The sequence below is a fragment of the Anas platyrhynchos genome, chromosome 11 (assembly GCF_047663525.1).
Source record: "Anas platyrhynchos isolate ZD024472 breed Pekin duck chromosome 11, IASCAAS_PekinDuck_T2T, whole genome shotgun sequence".
Taxonomy (NCBI): domain Eukaryota; kingdom Metazoa; phylum Chordata; class Aves; order Anseriformes; family Anatidae; genus Anas; species Anas platyrhynchos.
In genome coordinates, this window is record NC_092597.1 from 24,882,087 (window position 1) to 24,899,170 (window position 17,084).

The following is a 17,084-nucleotide window of genomic DNA, read 5'->3' on the forward strand; positions in this document are numbered from 1 at the left end:
CGGCCGTCGGGGCCGGCGTAGCCCTCGCAGAGGTGCAGGTTCTGCACCGAGGCTGCAGCAGGAGCGGTGGGCACGGGGCTGCGGCACCGGCACGCTCCCAGGGAAGGGCACGAGCAGGAGGGGAGGGCAAAGCCCAGCCCGGCAGCCCAACGCTGGTCTCCCTGGTTCCCCCTGCCCCACGGGGGCAGCGCCTCTTGCCCCACAGCGGGACCAGCTCCAACACCACCACCCCTGGCTCCCATCCCCAGCACGGACCACTGCCTCCCCGCCCTGACCGCACAGCCTCCAGCTGGGGATGGTGGGGAGCAGCCCAGGGGACGTGGTCCCAGCCCAGAAGGGGAGGACGGGCAGTGCCTGCCCCAGCCTCAGGGAGCAGGGGCAAAGGGGCCATACCTGTCCCGAGGATGCCGGGGCACAGAGCAGCGGCGAGGAGCAGCCGGAGCAGGAGCCCACCCGGCATCTTCCCCGCCATCCCTGGGCAGAGGCAGCTCCGGCGCTGTCTGAGGCAGAAACCACAGCCCCTCCTGCTCCCGCCTCCATTGCGGCCCATCAGGAGCCTCGTGGAGCCATTAGAGCCTCCTGCACTCACTGCCCCGCTCCGCAGGGACCGCGGGCAGGAGGCGGGAGCATCGCTAATGAGCTTCTCCAGGGCCAAACACCGGGACCGGAGGCACCATCCCCACCTGGCAGCAGGTCCAGCAGCCCTCACCGGGCACCTCAGCCCTGACCAGGATCCTGGCTGAGGGATGAGGGCTGCAGGCCAGATGGGCACAGGGTGGGCACACTGTGGCTGCGGGGCAGTGGGCAGGCTGTGCCGCAGCCCCTCGGGCAGCAGGAGAGCCCCAGCAGGCAGCAGCCTGGCCCCTGGCCAGCTGTGCCATTAGCCAGGCTCTGACAGAGGCACCATGGACACACGCGTGCCCTGCAGAGGGGCAGGACCCAGCCAACTCCCGCCCGCCCCCCGGCACCTTGTGCCCCACAGCCAGGGACCTTGAGCAGCAGTGGTGCGAGGGGCGTGCTGCCCTGTGCCCGCAGCACGCTGCCTCCAGGTGCTCTGCCCCTCTCTGTGGCTGCGCATGGCTGAGCCTGGGGGGTGCAAGGAAAGCGAGACGGAGCTCAGACAGCACCACCTCCTCCCCCAGCCCTCCCCAGGGTGCCACAGCCCAGCCCACCAGTGCCCCAGCAGTAATAATTAGCCCCGGGGGGGGTCAGGGAGTGCAGCATCCACAGCAACCGGGATGCAACGCGGCTTCCCGCAGCCTCTGAGCCACCACAGACCCGAGGCGCTTTGGCACTGCCACCAGCTTGTACACACAGGTGGTCTGGGCGACCCCCAGATGGGCAGGCACTGCAGCACCGCTGGGAGAGGTCATACCCATGCTCATCCCCATGCTCACCCCACACTCACCCCGGCACCGCCTTGTCTTTGCGCATGGCTTTCCCGGCCATGCCACCAGGGAATGAGCTCCCAGGGCCCCCCACCCTGCTCAGCTGGGGGAGCAGGGGCAGGACAGGGGCCGCGTGGTGCAGAGCAGGCACAGCACCAGCCGCCCGCAGCCCTCCCAGCCCGCCTGGGCGCAGGGCACAGCCCAGAGCCTCCCCTCTCCCCGCAGAGCCCCCCTCCTGCTGCCCAGCGCCACCAGTGCAAGAACCACAAAGCAGACACAGGCCGGGGCTCCTGGAAACAGCCTCATGTTTCCTACAAGCTCCAGGCGAGCTCAGTCTCCAGTCCATAGCGCCTGCCCGGCTGGGCTGCTGCCAGCCCACGTGCTGCCCTGCGGGTCCGTGGGAGCCCAGGCGCCAGCAGGGCCCCTGCCCAGGGCTGCACGGCGGGCACACAGCAGCCGGTCCCGCTGCCCCGCCAGCCCTGCTCCGCTCAGAGCAGCGCCCAGCCCATGCCCTCTGCACCAGGCAGCATCCAGCAGCCTCCGCGCAGCCCTGCCGCAGCAGCTCACTGTCCGAAATCTATCTGAGAACACAGGACTAATAAATTAAGAAGGCAGCAGCCTGTGCAGGTCCGGCACCTCCTGCCTGCCACGGGCCTGCCGGCGCAGCCTCTGCGGGGCTCGGCGGCTGCTCCAGCAGCTCACAGCCAGTCTGCTCCTCCCCGCCCCAGGACGCGCTACCCCAGGCGGACGCGGAAAGTGGCGATTTCCATGGGGTCCAGGCGGATGGTGGTGCTGTTGGAGGCCGTGCCCAGCGGGTACATCAGGGTGAGCGAGGTGGGCTGCAGGGAGCCCAGCTCCAGCCCCTGGAACAGGCTGCCCAGCGCCAGCTAGGGAGAGAGCAGGAGGAGGGCAGGTGGTGCGGTCACCTGGCTTCCTGCGCTGACCCAGCCCAGGCTTTCCCCTCCCTCATCAGAGGGTGCAGGGCCCATGCCAGACCCCAGTCTCCCTTCCTGCAAAACCAGTGTCCTCCAGCTTTGCCTGCAAAAGGGGCAGAGCGGGACTGCCTGCTTCGTTGTGGGACCCTTGAACTGCCACAGGTTCTGGGCTTCAGGGGGCCCCTCCCTCCCACCCCAATCCTGGCTTGGCAGGAGCCCAGGATGCTCGAGGCAGGCCTGGTGCCAGATGTGCCAGGGTGCCACAGCCCAGCTCTGACCCCACGAGGGTGCAGGCGGCAGCTCCTACCTTGCCCTGGGTGGTGGTGCAGTTAAACCCCAGGTTCCTGGCCTCCAGGCTGCAGTCAAAGCCTTTGCGGTGCAGGATCAGGGCTGCCTCGGCCGAGGGTAGCGAGTCGTCCTGCTGGCAGCGGGGCCATGAGGCACGGTGCTGGGGACCCCTGCGAGCCCCCCGCCACCTGCCCACGGCTCACCTCTGCCTGCAGCGTCCGCAGGTTGAGGATGTGGAAGTCACAGGGGACGGTGGCAGCAAGGGGCATGAAGGAGCGCAGGGCCGGCGGGGCTGGCTTCTCCTGGGCCACCGGCAGGACCAGAGGCTCGGCGTTCAGGTGCATGGAGGTGATGTGGCTCAGCAGGGAGGGGAAGCTGACCGGGCGGCCGTCCTGCGCCTGGCAAAGAGCAAGCGGTCAGCGCGAGCCAGGCGGCTGCGGGTCCAGGCACAGCCCACCAGGGCCTGCGGGGCCACCCGCTCCTTTTTGGGTGCCCTCTCCAGCGGCACCCAGAGGACAGGCACTGGGTACCCAGAGCCTCCAGGCATGGCCCCTCCTTCCCCAGCACCCAAAGAGCAGCCGCACCACACGGCCTGCGCGGCTCCGGCTGGGCTCTGGTGAGGCTACGAGCCCGCTAGGGCCTGGCTAGTCGCTAGCAGCTACTGCACGAGACAGGGGGCGGCAGGGCCGGGCCGGCCGTTACCTCTGGGCTGCCAGTCCTGGCGCCAGGGAAGCCCAAAGCTTTAAACACGGAGGCCAGTTTGGAAAAGAAGCTGGAGCTCTGAGTGGGTGCAATGGTGCGTGGATCGAGAGCAACGAGGGATGGGATGAGAACACGGTGATTACGAGGGCTCCGTGCCCCCACACGCAGGGCAGACCCCGCCACGCAGTCCTGCCCTCCCCGCACACCCCGCTCTGGGCACGGCCCCGTCCCTCTGCGGTGCCAGCGTGGTGGCCGGGAGGGCCGGGAGGTGCAGGGAGGGCACCCCGCACCCGGCTGCACCCCCAGCTCTGTGTGCACCACCGTCCCACAGCATCCCGAGGCAGGGCTGGGCTCTGCTCCCCAGCAGCGCTGCCCCTGACCCCCAAAGTCCCGCGGCGCCCCCAGCCCACGCACCTTGTTGGCAGTGGCGCGGCGCTCCAGGAGGAGGCGGAAGCGGTTGCAGGTCCGCTTGTTGTCCTTCAGCCCTTGGCCCAGGCCCCGGTTGTCATCCTGCATGAGGCGCCGGTCCAAGATCACCTCCAGCTGGCCTGCAGAGAGCGGGCCGCGAGCCCCGGGCGTTAGAAGCTGCCACAGCCCCCTGAGCCCCCCGGCGGCACAGCCCCTGGCCCCGGCTCACCGCTGCTGAGGCTGGAGACCCCCAGGGCCTGGGCTGTGTGCAGCGTCAGGCGGCTCTGCATGTCCTGGATGTAGGCCATGGCGGGCATGGGGTAGAAATTGGCCTGCAGCGGCAGCTTCTGCTGGTACCTGCGGGGCTGGATCTGTCGAGGGACGGGGGTCAGGGGCTGGGGGGCAAAGCACTGCCCCCACGGGCAGCTGCCGTCCCTCCCCGGGCTGCTGGCACACCTGGAAGCCGTTGAGGTCTGTGAAGAAGGTGTCCTCGCTCTCGATGTCCGTGCTGAAGCGCAAGGCCAGCTCCTTGTTGACGTGGTCACGGATGTCCACCAGGCAAGACACGTCCAGGGACAGGCCCTCCACCCCTGTGGGCCAGCAGTGAGCGGCTGGGCCCCGCACGGAGCCTCGGCCAGCGGCCCCGGGCTGGGGAGCGCCCTGGCACAGCCCCACTTGTCCCACCTGGCACGTTGTAAAGCCGCACCACGGTCTGGACATGCTGGTAGTAGCTGGAAACCTCCGAGAAGAAGGGTCCCTCTGTCACTCGCACAACTGGGGGCTCCTTGGGTGTGTAAGGCTGTGGGGGGAGGAGGCTGCAGTGAGGCTGCTGCCTCCAGGACTGTCCCATGGCTGTTGGCACAGCCGCCGGCCAGGCTCCCAAAGGAGGCCCCCATACCTTGGCCTCGCCATCGGGCAGGAAGAGATAGGCTCCACTTTTGTCCTTGGAGGTCCTGGTGCCATAGACAAGGAACTCGCTGCTCACCCTCTGCTCCCGCTCCTCCCCAGCTCGGCGGAGGCTCTGCAGGGCGCAGGCCGGCAGGGCAGTGAGCGCAGCCTGCCCGAGGCAGAGCTGTGCACCCTGCCCTCCTTCACCTCCGTGCCACCCCCAGGCCCTGTGCTTGCCTGCAGCAGGCCTGAGTGCCCCGAGAAGCAGGCCCGCAGGTGCTGGTTCTCCAGGCAGAAGTCGTCAGGAGCGGTCGGGAAGACGTGCACAGGTACAGCCTCCTGCTTGCGCACGGGCAGGTCCCGGCCGTGCAGGTACAGGCGCACAGAGGACTTCAGCACGGCTTGGCCATCGAAGGACTTCTGCAGCTGCAGCACACGCAGCCCCAGCGCGGGCAGGCGGGCCAGCACGGAGACCTGCGGGCAGCAGGGAGACGTGACTGAGGGCTTCCCTGGCAGGCAGCAAACCTACTGGCTGCCAGCAGCACACGGGCCCCGTTTTTGGGGTCTCTGTGGTGGTGGATGTGCGTGGGAGCCTGGGGTCTTGCGTGCCGTGGGAGCTCCCGCTGTGGTGCAGAAACACTCATTTGGTGGCGTGTCGGCGTGTGAGGGCGGGAGGCTGGCACACACGGGCTGTGCAGGGCGAGGACAGGGGCGGCAGCGGGTGGCGGGGCACCCATACCTGGTAGACGTCGGGCACCACGTTGGTGGCGGAGCCCCACTGTGCAGTGAGCTGGGCAGGCAGGGGCTGCCCCTCCTCAGACAGCACGCGCACATGCGGGGTGTCCACCAGCACCAGCACGACGCTCAGGCGCTCCTGCTCCAGCGGGTTGAACACAACCAGGAATCTGCAGGGCAGAGATGCACCAGGACGGCCACCCCCAGCCCCAAGGTGTCCCACACACCCTGCGCTCCACAGCACCCCCCGAGCTGCACACACAAAGGCTGCTTCACAGAGCTCCAGGTGCCCCCACAAGTGGTCCCCACATCGCCTCCCGCTTCCCCCACGAGACCCCGCTGCCAGACAGGAGGAGGCAGCCACAGCGCAGTGTGCAGCCCTACCGTGGCGAGGCGCCCAGCTTGATGACTGTTCTCTCTGGGAGCGAGTCCTGGTTGAGGCGTGTGTCATCCTAGGGGAAGCAGCAGGTCAGCCACAGCGTCCCCACCGCCCCCAGCCCGCCTGGCCAGGGGTGTGCCTGGGGGCTGCAGCAGCTCCCCCAGGGCCCCAGCCAGCAGTGGGTGGGCAGGTGGTGCTGTGCCGCACGGGAAAGGGCACGGAGACCCCAGCACGAGGCTGGGACGTGGGGAGCCTCGGGGCAGGGAGCTGCTCACCGTGCTGAGAAAGGGGGCAGCAGGGTCGTAGCGGTAGGCGTCCTTGTCCCCCAGCACCAGGTAGTGCGCAGCGTTGATGATGACGCGTTTGAGGCTCGAGAGGGAGTGCAGCAGCCTGGAGCAGCGGGCAGTGAGACACCCAGGACCATCCCCTCTGCCCCCTCCCAGCATCCCCCTACACCGTCCCCACATCCCACTGGGGCCCAGCCAGCACGCCCAGCCCCACACCCACCAGCCCCCAGCCGGGCCCCCGGGCTGTGCCGCAGCCACCCGCACGCACCGGACTCCATAGTCGACCACCACGGCCTCCTTGGCAGTGCCCGTGATGGCGTCGTGGTGCTGGAAGAGCCCCAGGTTGCGGCGGGCGTTGGTCAGCAGGGCGTAGTCGGACAGCGGGTAGCGGCTGTCGGCACCGGCACGGCGGGCGTGGGCGAGCGCCAGGCTGTACAGGATCTCTGCCCCCCTGCGCAGGGACAGAGTCACCCAGGACCCGCCAGCACCCCCGGGCCCCACGGGGCCAGGACGCAGACGAGAAGAGAGGAGCAGCCGGCACAGGCAGCCTCAGTGCCAGCAGGGCAGAAGCATCACCCCCCCAAGCCGTGCCATCCCCAGCACACCGGTGTCTGGGCACAGGCCAGGGCGAAGGCTGGGGCTGCGGGTGCCACCCAGCCTGCACCATCCTGCACCCCGTGCCCCACGCACCACCCCTGCCCCAGGGCCCCAGCCTGCTTCCCCTCACCGGAGGTGGGTCTCCAGCACGCGGTCCAGGCTCTTGTAGAAAGGCCGGGAGGTGAAGTAGCCCGTCCAGTAGTGATCCTCCCGGTCCGCGTAGGAGAAGAAATCGCCACTCAGCACTGGGAACCCAGGCGGCTTCATGCCCGGCACAATGCCCACCTTCTTGTAGAGGGCATCAAAGTAGTCGGACAGCGTCCCGAACTGCGCCTGCGGGACAGCACACGCAGCTCTGAGTGCTGCGGGGAGCCCCACACCCTCCCCGCTCTGCACACCCCTGCCCAGGCTCCCCCAGGCACACGGGGCCCTTCGGCGGCCCCAAAGCTCCCGGCACCGACCTGCACGTGGAGGTGGGGCTGGGAGTTGAGGAAGTCAAAGATGCGCTGGTAGTTGAGGAACTGAGCGTCCCACTCCTGCGGCTTGTCGTAGCGGAAATCGTCCCCCAGGGGCACCAGCAGCACCTTGCTGCGGTACAGCTTGGACTTCTTGCGGTACTGGTCCAGCAGCAGCTGGGCTCTGCCACGGGGCCAGGGCGTGAGGCTGGCTACCGGAGGCCGGGCTGCGGGGCTCGGAGCCACTCGCCCTGCCCTCGCCGCACTCACCGCTCTGCCACGTTGGCCTCGGTGATGGCGCGGGGCGGCACCTTCCATGGGCAGTTGATCCGGCCGCCTGGCAGGCGCTTGAAGTCGAACTGGCAGCAGATCTTGGGATCGGGCCCGCAGGTATGGGGCACGTCATAGCTGTAGAAGGGCATCATGTGGCAGAAGATGTCAGTGCTGGAGTCTGGGTCTGCAGGACCGAGGACAGATGAGCATCAGCAGAGGCTCTCCCTCACCTGGCCCCTAGCAGAGGGCGCAGGGCACACCGAGGGGGGGCAGAGCAGACCCAGCACACAAGTTCGCCGAGCACCAGGCACCGGCACATTTGGGGGTCCCCTCGGGGCTGCCCACTGCAGGGCAGAGGCATCGCCTCCCGGCACTCGGCTCACTGGCCACACAGGGAAGTGTTCAGCAGCTTTCCTCTGCTGCCACCCACCCCAGGCAGGTCCGCTGCTGCGGTCACCTCCCGCAGCTCTCACCCCACGCCTGTCTCCACATGAACTCCAGGTTCTGCGTGGCAGCAAAGTGCTTCTTGATGGCGTAGTGCACGCGCTGGATGAGCATGCCCGTCAGGTTGGAGCGCTTCAGCAGGTAGGGCATGGTGGAGCTGTACCCAAAGGGGTCAACGGCCCAGCCCGACCGCGGCGTCACGCCTGGGGGCACAGAGACCCGTCAGCACCTCTTGTGAGCAGCGCCCCCAGCCAGCACCCCTGCAGCCCACCCAGCTCTCACCGATGTTCTTCTCCAGCCACTGGTGCCCCTCGATCAGCTGGTCGATCATGGCGAAGTAGTGGGAATTGGCCTCGTCGGGCATCACCCAGCCACCCGTCACCATCTCCAGCTGCCCGTTCCCAACCAGCCTGCGAGAAACACACACCAGAGACGTGGTCAGCTCGGGGCAGGGCCCTGCGGTCAGCCACGTACCCATGGCAGAGCCTCCCCCTCTCCTAGAGCCACCTGGCTCTCGGCAGCAGCCTCTGTGATCGCCAGCTGCGGTGCGATGCCCACGCTCTCCCCACACTCCAGTTGGGAGCTGCGTGGAGCCCATGGACACCACGCTGCAGCCAGAACTGAGTCCGGGGAGCAAAGGGCCCTTCCCTTACACCCCCCTCACCCACACCCAGCACCTCCTCCAGGCGGCAGGGCCCGGCAGCTGGGGCAGCCCTACCTCCGCACCGCAGCCCGCTTCTGGGCACTGATGTTGTCCCACCACTTGGAGAAGAAGGAGATCTCAGACCAGATGAAGCGCCGGCGGGGGTCCTCCTGCATCTTCAGCACCATGCTGTTGAGGATGTGCTGTGTCTGGTCATAGTAGTACTTGTCAAATGTCTTGATCCAGCCTGCCAGCACACGGGGGGGGTCACTGAGCGGGGCCCAGCCCTCCCCAGCCAGCAGGGCAGGGGCTGGGGGAACACGCGCTGCCTCTGCTCACCGGGGTCATTGTGGGAGTGCGGCACCACAAACACCTGCAGGGGCTCAGCGTCCCACTCATTGGGCTCATAGGTGATATCAAAGCCCTGCTTCCACACCCCGCCATCCTGGTTGTCAAAGGGCAGCAGGGAGTACACGGCCAGCATCTGCCAGGGGACAGCGAGCTCAGGGGGCAGGCACCGGACCGGGCAGGTGCCTGCAGGCGCCCTGCTGCGCATCCCCTCACCATCACAGGGCTGGGCCCCTCGCCCCCTGTGCTCGCTGCTGCACCGAGACCCCAGCCCCTCACCTGCAGGTCTGGGCTCTGGCCCTTGCCCCCCAGGGCAAACTGGCAGTCCTGCGGGGACACGGAGAGGAAGCTGGGGCGACTCTCAGGGGGCAGCGCCCAGGAGCTGTTGGGTGGGTGTCGGGGCGGCGCCGGCTGTCCCTCGGCGTGGGCCGTCAGCTCCAGCACCGAGTCCTTGATGTGGCTGATGATCTCGTGGTTCTCCTCCAGCAGCTGCTCCAGCTGCTCGATGCGGTTCTGCAGCACCGAGATCTGGCTCTGGGGACACGGGCGCTGCGGTGAGCACGCTGCCCCGGCTCGGGGCTGCCCCGGCTCGGGGGCTCTCGGCAGCGGGGGACGAGCCCTGCCCCGGGCACCGGGCCTGGTGCCGGGCCCCGCAGCCAGCCCGGCCCTGGGCCGCCCCTCGCCCGCCGCTCACCCTGGGGAAGTTGCCGCCGCTCTGGTGGCGCGCGGGGTCGTGCTGCACCCGGTCCAGCATCAGGTAGAGGGAGAAGACGGCCACGCAGAAGATGGCAGCGCCGCACACCGTCACCTGCTTCTTCAGCTTCATCCCGGAGGGCCGCGGGGCCGGGCCTGCGGGGGGCGCACCGGGAGCGGCCGCCCCGTGCCCGCCGGCCGCGATGCGGGGACCGGCAGCGACACCGGGCAGCGACACCGGGCAGCGCCGGCGGAACGGCCCCGGGGGGGCTGCTGGGGCCCGGCCCCGCGACGGGCAGCCCGGGGGGGGAACCGGGAGGAGCCGGGCCCGTTGCAGGCCGGGGGAGCCGGGGGGAGCCGGGGGCGGCCCGGAGCAGGCCGGGGGCTGCGCTGGGGGAGGCGGCGCCGAGCGGAGCGGAGCGGGCGGGGCCGGGCAGGCCGCGGGGCCGGCGGCCGGTAGGGGGGGGGGGGGCTCGGCGCGGCCCGGGGGCGGGGTGGGGGAGCGGAGGGGCGCGGGGGCTCCCGGCCCGGGGCTGCCCCCCCGCTGCGCTCTTACCCTGCGCGGCTCCGCGGCCCGGCCCCGCCGCTCGCCCCGCCCGGGCCCCGCCGCCTGCCGCGGCCGGGATGGGCCTGGCCCCGCCCCGCCCCGCCCGCACGGCCCCGGCCCCCGCCCCCGCCCCCGCCCCCGCCCCGCCGCCGCTGGAGCTCCGCGACCCCGGGGCCGAGCGGCCGCCGCCGGGCCCGGCCGCCCCCCGCGTTCCCCGGTGCCCCGCGCCCCGTGCCCAGGACAGACGCAGCGCTGCGGAGCCCACGTTTATTGCCCGGAGCCGCCCGCACGCGCCCGACACCGCCCCCGGCCCCCGCTGCCCCGGGGGGCCCGGCCGCGGAGCTGCCCTTCAGCGGTGCCGCTTGCGGATGGCGATGAGCTCCTGGTGCACGGCGCTGAAGCTGGGCCGCCGGCGGGGGTCGTAGTCCCAGCAGCGCTGCATCAGGCGGTACAGCTCCTCGGGGCACAGCTCGGGGGGCTCCAGCCGCACGCCTGCGGGGGGGCAGCGCTGGGGTCGGGCCGGCCGCGGCACCGGCCCCAGCTCCGGAGGCCCCGGAGGCCCCGGTTTGGGGGGGGACTCGCGGCCCCGCCGCCACCCTCACCCTGCTCCACGGCCTCGCGGGTCTGCTGGTTGCTGAGGTTGGCGTAGGGGACGGCGCCCAGGCTGAAGGCCTCCCACAGCAGGATGCCGAAGCTCCAGACGTCGCTCTCCGAGCTGTATCGGCCTGGGGACACGGCGCGGGCCGGGCGGCGAGCGGTGGGGGACACCCACGTCACCACCGCCCCACCGGGTGCCCGGCTCTGCCTGCCTCCCACCCCAGCACCACGCACGGGGTGCCGGGCAGTGCCCCCCGGACTCCTGGGTCCCCCCGCACAGCCTCCCCCTTTCCCTCCCCGAATGCTGTGTAGGTCCCAGGCCATGCCCGGTGCTGCCCGTACCGTAATTCAGTGCCTCGGGGGCAGTCCACTTCACAGGGATCTGCTTCATGCCTCCTGTGGAGGCGTAGATCCCATCCTCCTCCTCCCGCGACATCCCAAAGTCGCTGATTTTCAGGACGTTCTTCTCGGTCACCAGGCAGTTGCGGGCAGCCAGGTCCCTGGGGCGGCTCAGAGCCATCAGCCCTGCACCCAGCTGTCCCCAGGAGCAGGGGGGGCCCGGCTGCCCCTGCTCTGCCCGGCCCCCGCTGCCCCCCCCCAGCCCACCTGTGGATGCAGCGCTTGCTCTCCAGGTACTCCATGCCTGCTGCAGCGTTCTCTGTCATCTTGATCAGCTCCTTCACCTTCAGGTGGGGCCCCTCGCTGCGCAGGAAGCTCAGGAAGTCCCCCCCTGCACGGAGCAGCACAGAGCTGGCAGGCGGCCATCCCAGCCCCACGCAGCGAGCTCACACGCTTGCACTGGGGCGAGCCCCACACATGCACCAGGGACCGCAGGATGGGGCCGCTCACCCTGCACCAGCTCCATGACGATGTAAATGGGCTGCTTCTGGGTGCAGACGCCGATGAGCCGGACTATGTTGGGGTGGTTGTACTGTTTGAGGATCCTGTGGGGACAGTGAACAGCACCGTGAGCACACGGGGACCCAGCTGCCCCCACCAGCTCCATCACCGCCTGCACCCCAAGGATGCTGTGCCCGGCTGGTGCAGGGACACAGCCCCCAGCCAGAGGGATGCTGAATCCCAGTGGGGTTTGGGCAGCCCCGAGACCTCAGGACAGACAGATGGGCCAGGACAAGCATGACGGTCACACAGACCTGGCTTCCTGCAGGAACTTGGCCTTGAGCTCAGGTGGCAGGGTTTCCCGGCAGGATTTCACAGCCACGGGGGTGTTGTCAGCACGCAGGCGGCCGCTGAACACCTCCCCAAAGTTACCCTGCCGAGAGACACGGATGCACCGGCCGAGCCTGCCACAGCGCAGCCGCGGCCAGCCCTGCCCTCCTGCTGGCACCCTCACACCCAGCTCACCCGGCCGATGCGCTCCCCCAGCAGCACGTCCTCGTGGTTGAGCACCCACTTGTCCTGCAGGCAGCAGCCACCGAGGTCAGCGAGCGGCCTCAGCCCACATCCCCTCCTGCTCCTGCAGCTCCCTCATGCAGAGATGAGTCACTGCGGCTGGAAGGGGCCGGGGCTACGCCCTGCGCAGGGCTCTCGCCTGCTCCCGCTGCCCACCCTCACCTTGGGCACGGCCCTGGCCAGGACGATCCCGCTCTTGCGGGTGATGGGCTGCTGGCTGTGCAGGAGGTGGTCGACGAGCAGCGGGATGGTGGGGAAGCCGTCCCCCTCCAGCCGGTACAAGTTCTGCAGGGAGGGGAGGCTGCGGGGTCGTGCCTGCGTGCACGCGTGAGGTGCACACCTGGGGGGGTGCATGCATGGGGGTACACACACACACACACAGCACAAGCGTGCATTCACACCGTGATGCAGGCTCACAGCTCGTGCTCCTTGCTTGGTCCGTGCAAGGACATGCACGCAGCTCGCAGCCGCACACACACATCCTGTGCATTAACACCAGTGTCCTGTGGCTGCACAGGCAGGGCCCCAACATCTGCCCACTGCAGGGGCCGCTCCCAGTGCCACCCCCGCCTGCGGTCACTCACGTCGGCAGCCTGGATGATGAAGTGCCGGGGCTGCCCGTCCCACAGCACGCTGAGCACATACTCCTGCTTCCCCTGGCTCTCCCGCACCAGGAAGTCCCCGCTGCAGCTCAGCAGCTCCTGCACCTCTGAGCGTGGGATGGCCCCGTGGTACCAGACCTGCTGGCACAGCGGCTTCTGCACCTCCGGGATGAGGGGCACGGGGGGTGGCAGCTGGATGGGGACAGAACAAGACCGGTCATTCCCCCAGGGGCAGGGAGAGTAGGGTCCAGAGGGGCTCGTGCAGGGTGGGGAGAGGGGCTGGAGAGCAACGTGGAGCAGGGCTGTGGGGCACGACAGGAGAGGATGGGGGAGCTGAGGCGCTGGGAGGTTTGGCAAGGTGGCTGGGCAGGGCAGGGTGGCTGGAGCTGCCCAGGGTCTCACCGAGAACTTGGGGCTGAAGATGCCCGAGATGTGGTTCTTGAGGGTCTCCAGCGCAGTGGCCCCGCTGCGTTCCTGCTCCTGGGGAAACGTGTGAGCTGTCCCCCCGCAGGCACCCTGCATGGGGCCGCCAGAACCCGGTGTCACCCAGCCCCACATCTCCCGGAGCACTGTGGGGAGGACTCACCACGGAGGAGACTGAGTGCCGGTCCTCCTGCAGGGGCAGGGCAGGCAGGGGGTCTCCGGAGCCCAGCTCCGCCAGCTTGTTGGCCAGCACATCCCGCTGTGCCTGAAGCTTGGCCTGGGTGCATTGGCAGCCCTGGAGCTGCTGCTGGGCCTCCTGCAGCCCCTGGCGCTTGCTCAGCAAGTGCACCCTGGGGACGGGATGCAGCGGGGTCAGCCCCTGCCACCTCAGCCCCCGCCCCGCCGCCCCCCTGCACCTCACCGCTCCCCAGGCCTCAGCCCCTGCTCCTCGCCCTGGATCTCAGCCTGCAGCTCCCGCACCCGCTGCTCCTTGCTGCTCACAGTCTCGGTGGTGGCCGCCAGCTCCTCCTCGATGGACGTCAGGCTGCAAGAGATGTGTGTGTTGGGTGGGCGCTGAGCCATGAGCCCGCCAGCCTGCCCCCCGCCCGCAGCCCAGCCCTGCTCACGAGTGCTGGACGCTCTCGACAGTCAGCTCGTTCAGCTGCAACTCCCCTGGCGCCAGGCTCTCCGTCTCCTCCAGCAGGTTCTCGTCAAAGGTGACGGCTGGTGGCACCTCGCAGCCGTACCTGCGGGCACCCGGCACAGAGCTGCCCTCTGCTCCGCTCGGTGCCCACCCCTGCAGGGCCATACCCGGTGCGGTGCCCGTGGCAGCACCATCTCTACCTGTGGCACTGGACAAAGCTGCTGTACTCCGTGGCAGGGTCGATCGCTTCGATAGCACGGGCGATTTCCTGGTGTATGGCCAGCACGTCCTCCTGCACCAGGCTGCTGATGCTGTAGTACTCCCCCAGTATCTCCTTCCTGCGGGCACACGGGTGCTGGGGGCTGCCCGGCCTCCCGCACCCCCGCAGCCCAGGCTTGGCCCCGCACTGCCCAGGCCGCCTGGCCCCTGTGTCCCCACAGCCCCTGCCCCCCATGAGGTGCTGGGGAAGGGCCCCGAGCTGCCCTGTCCGCAATGGATCTGGTGCCAGGGGACGGGCATGTGTGGCACAGGCAACGGGGCAAGGACGGCGCCTGCATGGCTGGGGGCTCCAGCAGGGGGAGGGAGCGTCGCTGGGTCTGGAGGGGAATGGGGGTGCAGAAGCAAGGGGGTGCCCAGAGGGGCGGCAGGGCTCTTACAGAGCGAGGACCATCTCCTGCTGCAGGCTGTAGAGGGACTCGTGCAGGGTGGGCAGCGCCCGCTGGTAGTGGTGGTGGTGGTGCAGCGCGGCTGCCTGCACAGCCAGCACGTACTGGTTGTGCAGGGCGTAGAGCTTCCAGAGGCTGCGCACGTACTTCTCCTTCGCCTTTTCCCTCTCCCTGTCTGCGAGGAGAGGCCATGGGGGCACCCGCTGCCCCGGCACCACAGCTCCCCGTGCATTCCCCCAAGCTCCCAGGCCCACCGAGGTTGTGCCCATGGGTCCCACGGGGCTTCTGTGGCTCCAGGCATCCCTGATCCCGTGGTGTGGCCCGAGGAGAACCAGGGATTGGGGAGAAGAGGGCATGGCAGGACGAGGCTGGGGGATGTGTCAGGACAGTACAGGGCTGCCACCCACCTTTGCTGGCCTCCTGGTACTTGCGCTTGGCCTGGGTGCTGTCACGCACCAGGCTGCGGTACTGCGCCTTCAGCTTCTCCATCTCCTGCTGGGTGGTCTGCAGGAAGAGGCACCCTCAGGGAGCGGGGCCGGGGCAAGGGCCCGAGCCCCCCAGCCACCCACACAGGGTCCTGCCTACCCGGGTGTACTCCTGGCTGAGCTGCTGCCACTGCTCGCTGAAAGCCTTGCGGAGCTGCTGCTTGTCGCGGATGAGCAGGCTCAGCTTGGCCAGCGGCCCCGCCGCCAGCTCCTCTGCGTGCCGCCGCAGGGTCTGGCTCAGCATCTCTGTCTGGTTCACCAGCACCCACCACGACTGCGGGGACAGGGAATCAGGGACAGAGCAGTGACGGGCACCCTCTGGCAACGCGCCAGGTCTGTGGGGTGTGCTCCCGCACCCCGCTGTCCCTACCTCCCCGATCTGGCCTCCGTGGTCACCAGCACGGAGCTGCCCAGAGCCCTCCTGCTTCTCCAGCTGGGACAGCATGTGGTGCAACATCCCCGCGTACTCCCGATCACTCTTGGCCCGCTGCGACATCCACTTCTTCATCAGCTCCAGCAGGCGCAGCTCACTCTCCTGCAGCCGCAGCAGCGCGCTGTGCCCCTGCGGGCACCACAGCTCCGGCCCGAAGCCCATGGCACCGCGGTCCTGCTGGGACGAGGCTGCAGAGCAGCAGGGCAGCCTGAGACGCGGCTGCCACCCTGCGCTCCGCATGGAGCTTGCCTGTGGGCAGGGCCCTTTGCCTCCCCTCGCCCATCTCCCCGCGGAAGGCATGTGGTGCCCGGGGCAGCCCCGCAGCGGGGGGCAGAGTCACCTGCACCCTCCACAATCTGCCTTGCAAAAGCCATATTGAAGCAGCTGGGAGGGCTGCGTGTGCCCAACGCGCCACAGCAGTGGGGGCCCGCGGCAGGGGCAATGCCAGGGAGGAGGAAGTGTGGGGTCAAAATCCAGCCCCGCTCTGCCGTGTGCCGTGAGGCCGGGAGCAGCGGCCCCATGGGGCTCCGGCAGCTCTGGTCCTATCCTGCCCCACTCCCTGTGCCCGTGCCGGGGGCAGCTGGGCACACTGGGGCAGGACAGCGCCCAGGGGCCAGGGCACGGGCAGGAGGCCAGCGAGAGGGGGGACAGGGCACTGAGCCACAGAACTGTGGCATGGCCAGCAGGAGCTGAATTCAGCCCAGGCCTGGCCCCAGGGTGCGCAGCCCATCAGAGAGGGCACAGCCAGGAGCAGGAGGGTGCTGGAGCCTGGCTCCATGCAGGGCAGGATGTCCCCGCACAGACTAAAACCCCACAGAAGAACAGGACTGTGACCCCCCCCCCAGCCCCGCAAAGGGGTCCCCTTCCCTCCAACCTGTGCGTGCCGCGAGGTCCCGGCCGCGGAGCTGGCGCCGGTGTGCTCCTGGGGCTGGGGCCGGTGCAATCTGGACCTGGCGCAGCTCCGGCTCCCAGAGAGGAACAGGAAACCCTGTGCTGACCATACAGCCATTGCGAGATTTCCTGCGCTTCCTCCCCTCCCTGCCGGTCCCCCGCGTTCGAGGCTGACTCCAGCACACAGCCCCAGAGCTGCTGGGCAGCCCCCAGCTCCTGCACCTCTCCCAGCGGCCAGGCACCAGGGCCTGGCACCATCAGGATTTGTCCCTGCAGGAGCCCGGGCCCCTTCCTCACCTCAGCTGTGCTGCGCTGCCACCGCAGAGCCTCCAGCTGCAGCTCAGCCCAGGTTGGCAGCTGCCTCGTGGGGCACCTCCTGCAGCCAGGCAGGGGTCCCCCGGCCCCAAGGCGGTGTCACAGTCACCTGCAAGCCACGTTCAAGCCATTTCCACTTCTTGAGGAAGTTGTGGGGAAAAGTGCGTAGAAAGGTTTTCCTGAGTTGCCTTCCCACGGCTGAGCGCTGCCTGGGTGGTCACGTCGAGGAACACTGCAACGCCTCAGCACGGCTCTGCACCAAGGGCTGCTGCAGCCCCCGGGCACGGTCAGTGCCAGTCTCCCTGGAAACTGTTTTTCCACAGCACGTTTCACCAGCAGCACTGCAGCTCTGTCCTGCAGCACACGCTCACCAACCCGAGCCCCTGCTGCCCGTCCCAAGCCCTGCCCAGGACTCTGTTCTGCGTGAGCTGCACCAGCAGCACCCCCTGCACCACCTGCTGCAGAGGCACCCAGCACTTCCACAGGAGCAGCGAGGGTTCCGCCAGCTGGGCTGAGGAGCTGCTTCTCCCCTCCAGCTTCCCTTGGCTTCTCCCAGGCAGCGCAGGCTTTCCCCACGTGCATGGGGCTGGCTTGGGGCACACCGGGC

General features: G+C 69.3%; 2 protein-coding genes across 6 annotated transcripts; both read right to left on the reverse strand.

The window, feature by feature from the left end:
- Nucleotides 1-1,676: 1,676 nt before the first annotated feature.
- On the reverse strand, nucleotides 1,677-9,994 carry MAN2A2 (mannosidase alpha class 2A member 2). 3 transcript variants are annotated; one of them, XM_072043480.1, is made up of 22 exons: nucleotides 9,465-9,994; nucleotides 9,050-9,304; nucleotides 8,762-8,906; nucleotides 8,498-8,669; nucleotides 8,062-8,189; nucleotides 7,809-7,982; nucleotides 7,333-7,519; nucleotides 7,069-7,246; nucleotides 6,738-6,940; nucleotides 6,279-6,461; nucleotides 5,999-6,113; nucleotides 5,729-5,796; nucleotides 5,349-5,514; nucleotides 4,847-5,083; nucleotides 4,620-4,742; nucleotides 4,406-4,520; nucleotides 4,178-4,311; nucleotides 3,951-4,092; nucleotides 3,728-3,861; nucleotides 2,815-3,009; nucleotides 2,635-2,741; nucleotides 1,677-2,194 (listed from the first exon to the last, which is right to left on the reverse strand). In XM_072043480.1, exons 1-22 carry the CDS (start codon nucleotides 9,594-9,596, stop codon nucleotides 1,984-1,986), a joined length of 3,504 nt encoding a protein of 1,167 aa, XP_071899581.1. In that variant the 5' UTR covers nucleotides 9,597-9,994; the 3' UTR covers nucleotides 1,677-1,983. The 3 variants fall into 3 exon arrangements, with proteins under 3 accessions (XP_071899581.1, XP_038040746.1, XP_027322018.2); XM_038184818.2 differs by having other exon boundaries at nucleotides 1,677-2,275; nucleotides 2,631-2,744; XM_027466217.3 differs by having other exon boundaries at nucleotides 1,677-2,275; nucleotides 2,631-2,741; nucleotides 9,465-9,992.
- A 269-nt stretch (nucleotides 9,995-10,263) lies between these two features.
- FES (FES proto-oncogene, tyrosine kinase) lies at nucleotides 10,264-16,826 on the reverse strand. Of its 3 annotated transcripts, XM_027466004.3 has the most exons (20): nucleotides 16,460-16,826; nucleotides 16,146-16,259; nucleotides 15,209-15,459; nucleotides 14,939-15,112; nucleotides 14,761-14,857; nucleotides 14,345-14,528; nucleotides 13,889-14,026; nucleotides 13,672-13,791; nucleotides 13,467-13,589; nucleotides 13,209-13,395; nucleotides 13,025-13,102; nucleotides 12,605-12,814; nucleotides 12,183-12,305; nucleotides 11,973-12,026; nucleotides 11,762-11,880; nucleotides 11,457-11,551; nucleotides 11,214-11,337; nucleotides 10,950-11,107; nucleotides 10,613-10,735; nucleotides 10,264-10,502 (listed from the first exon to the last, which is right to left on the reverse strand). In XM_027466004.3, the coding sequence occupies exons 3-20, from the start codon at nucleotides 15,431-15,433 to the stop codon at nucleotides 10,360-10,362; spliced, it is 2,475 nt and encodes an 824-aa protein (XP_027321805.1). In that variant the 5' UTR covers nucleotides 15,434-15,459; nucleotides 16,146-16,259; nucleotides 16,460-16,826; the 3' UTR covers nucleotides 10,264-10,359. The 3 variants fall into 3 exon arrangements, with proteins under 3 accessions (XP_027321805.1, XP_038040751.1, XP_027321804.1); XM_038184823.2 differs by lacking the exon at nucleotides 16,460-16,826 and having other exon boundaries at nucleotides 13,025-13,096; nucleotides 16,146-16,296; XM_027466003.3 differs by lacking the exon at nucleotides 16,460-16,826 and having other exon boundaries at nucleotides 16,146-16,293.
- Nucleotides 16,827-17,084: the final 258 nt, after the last annotated feature.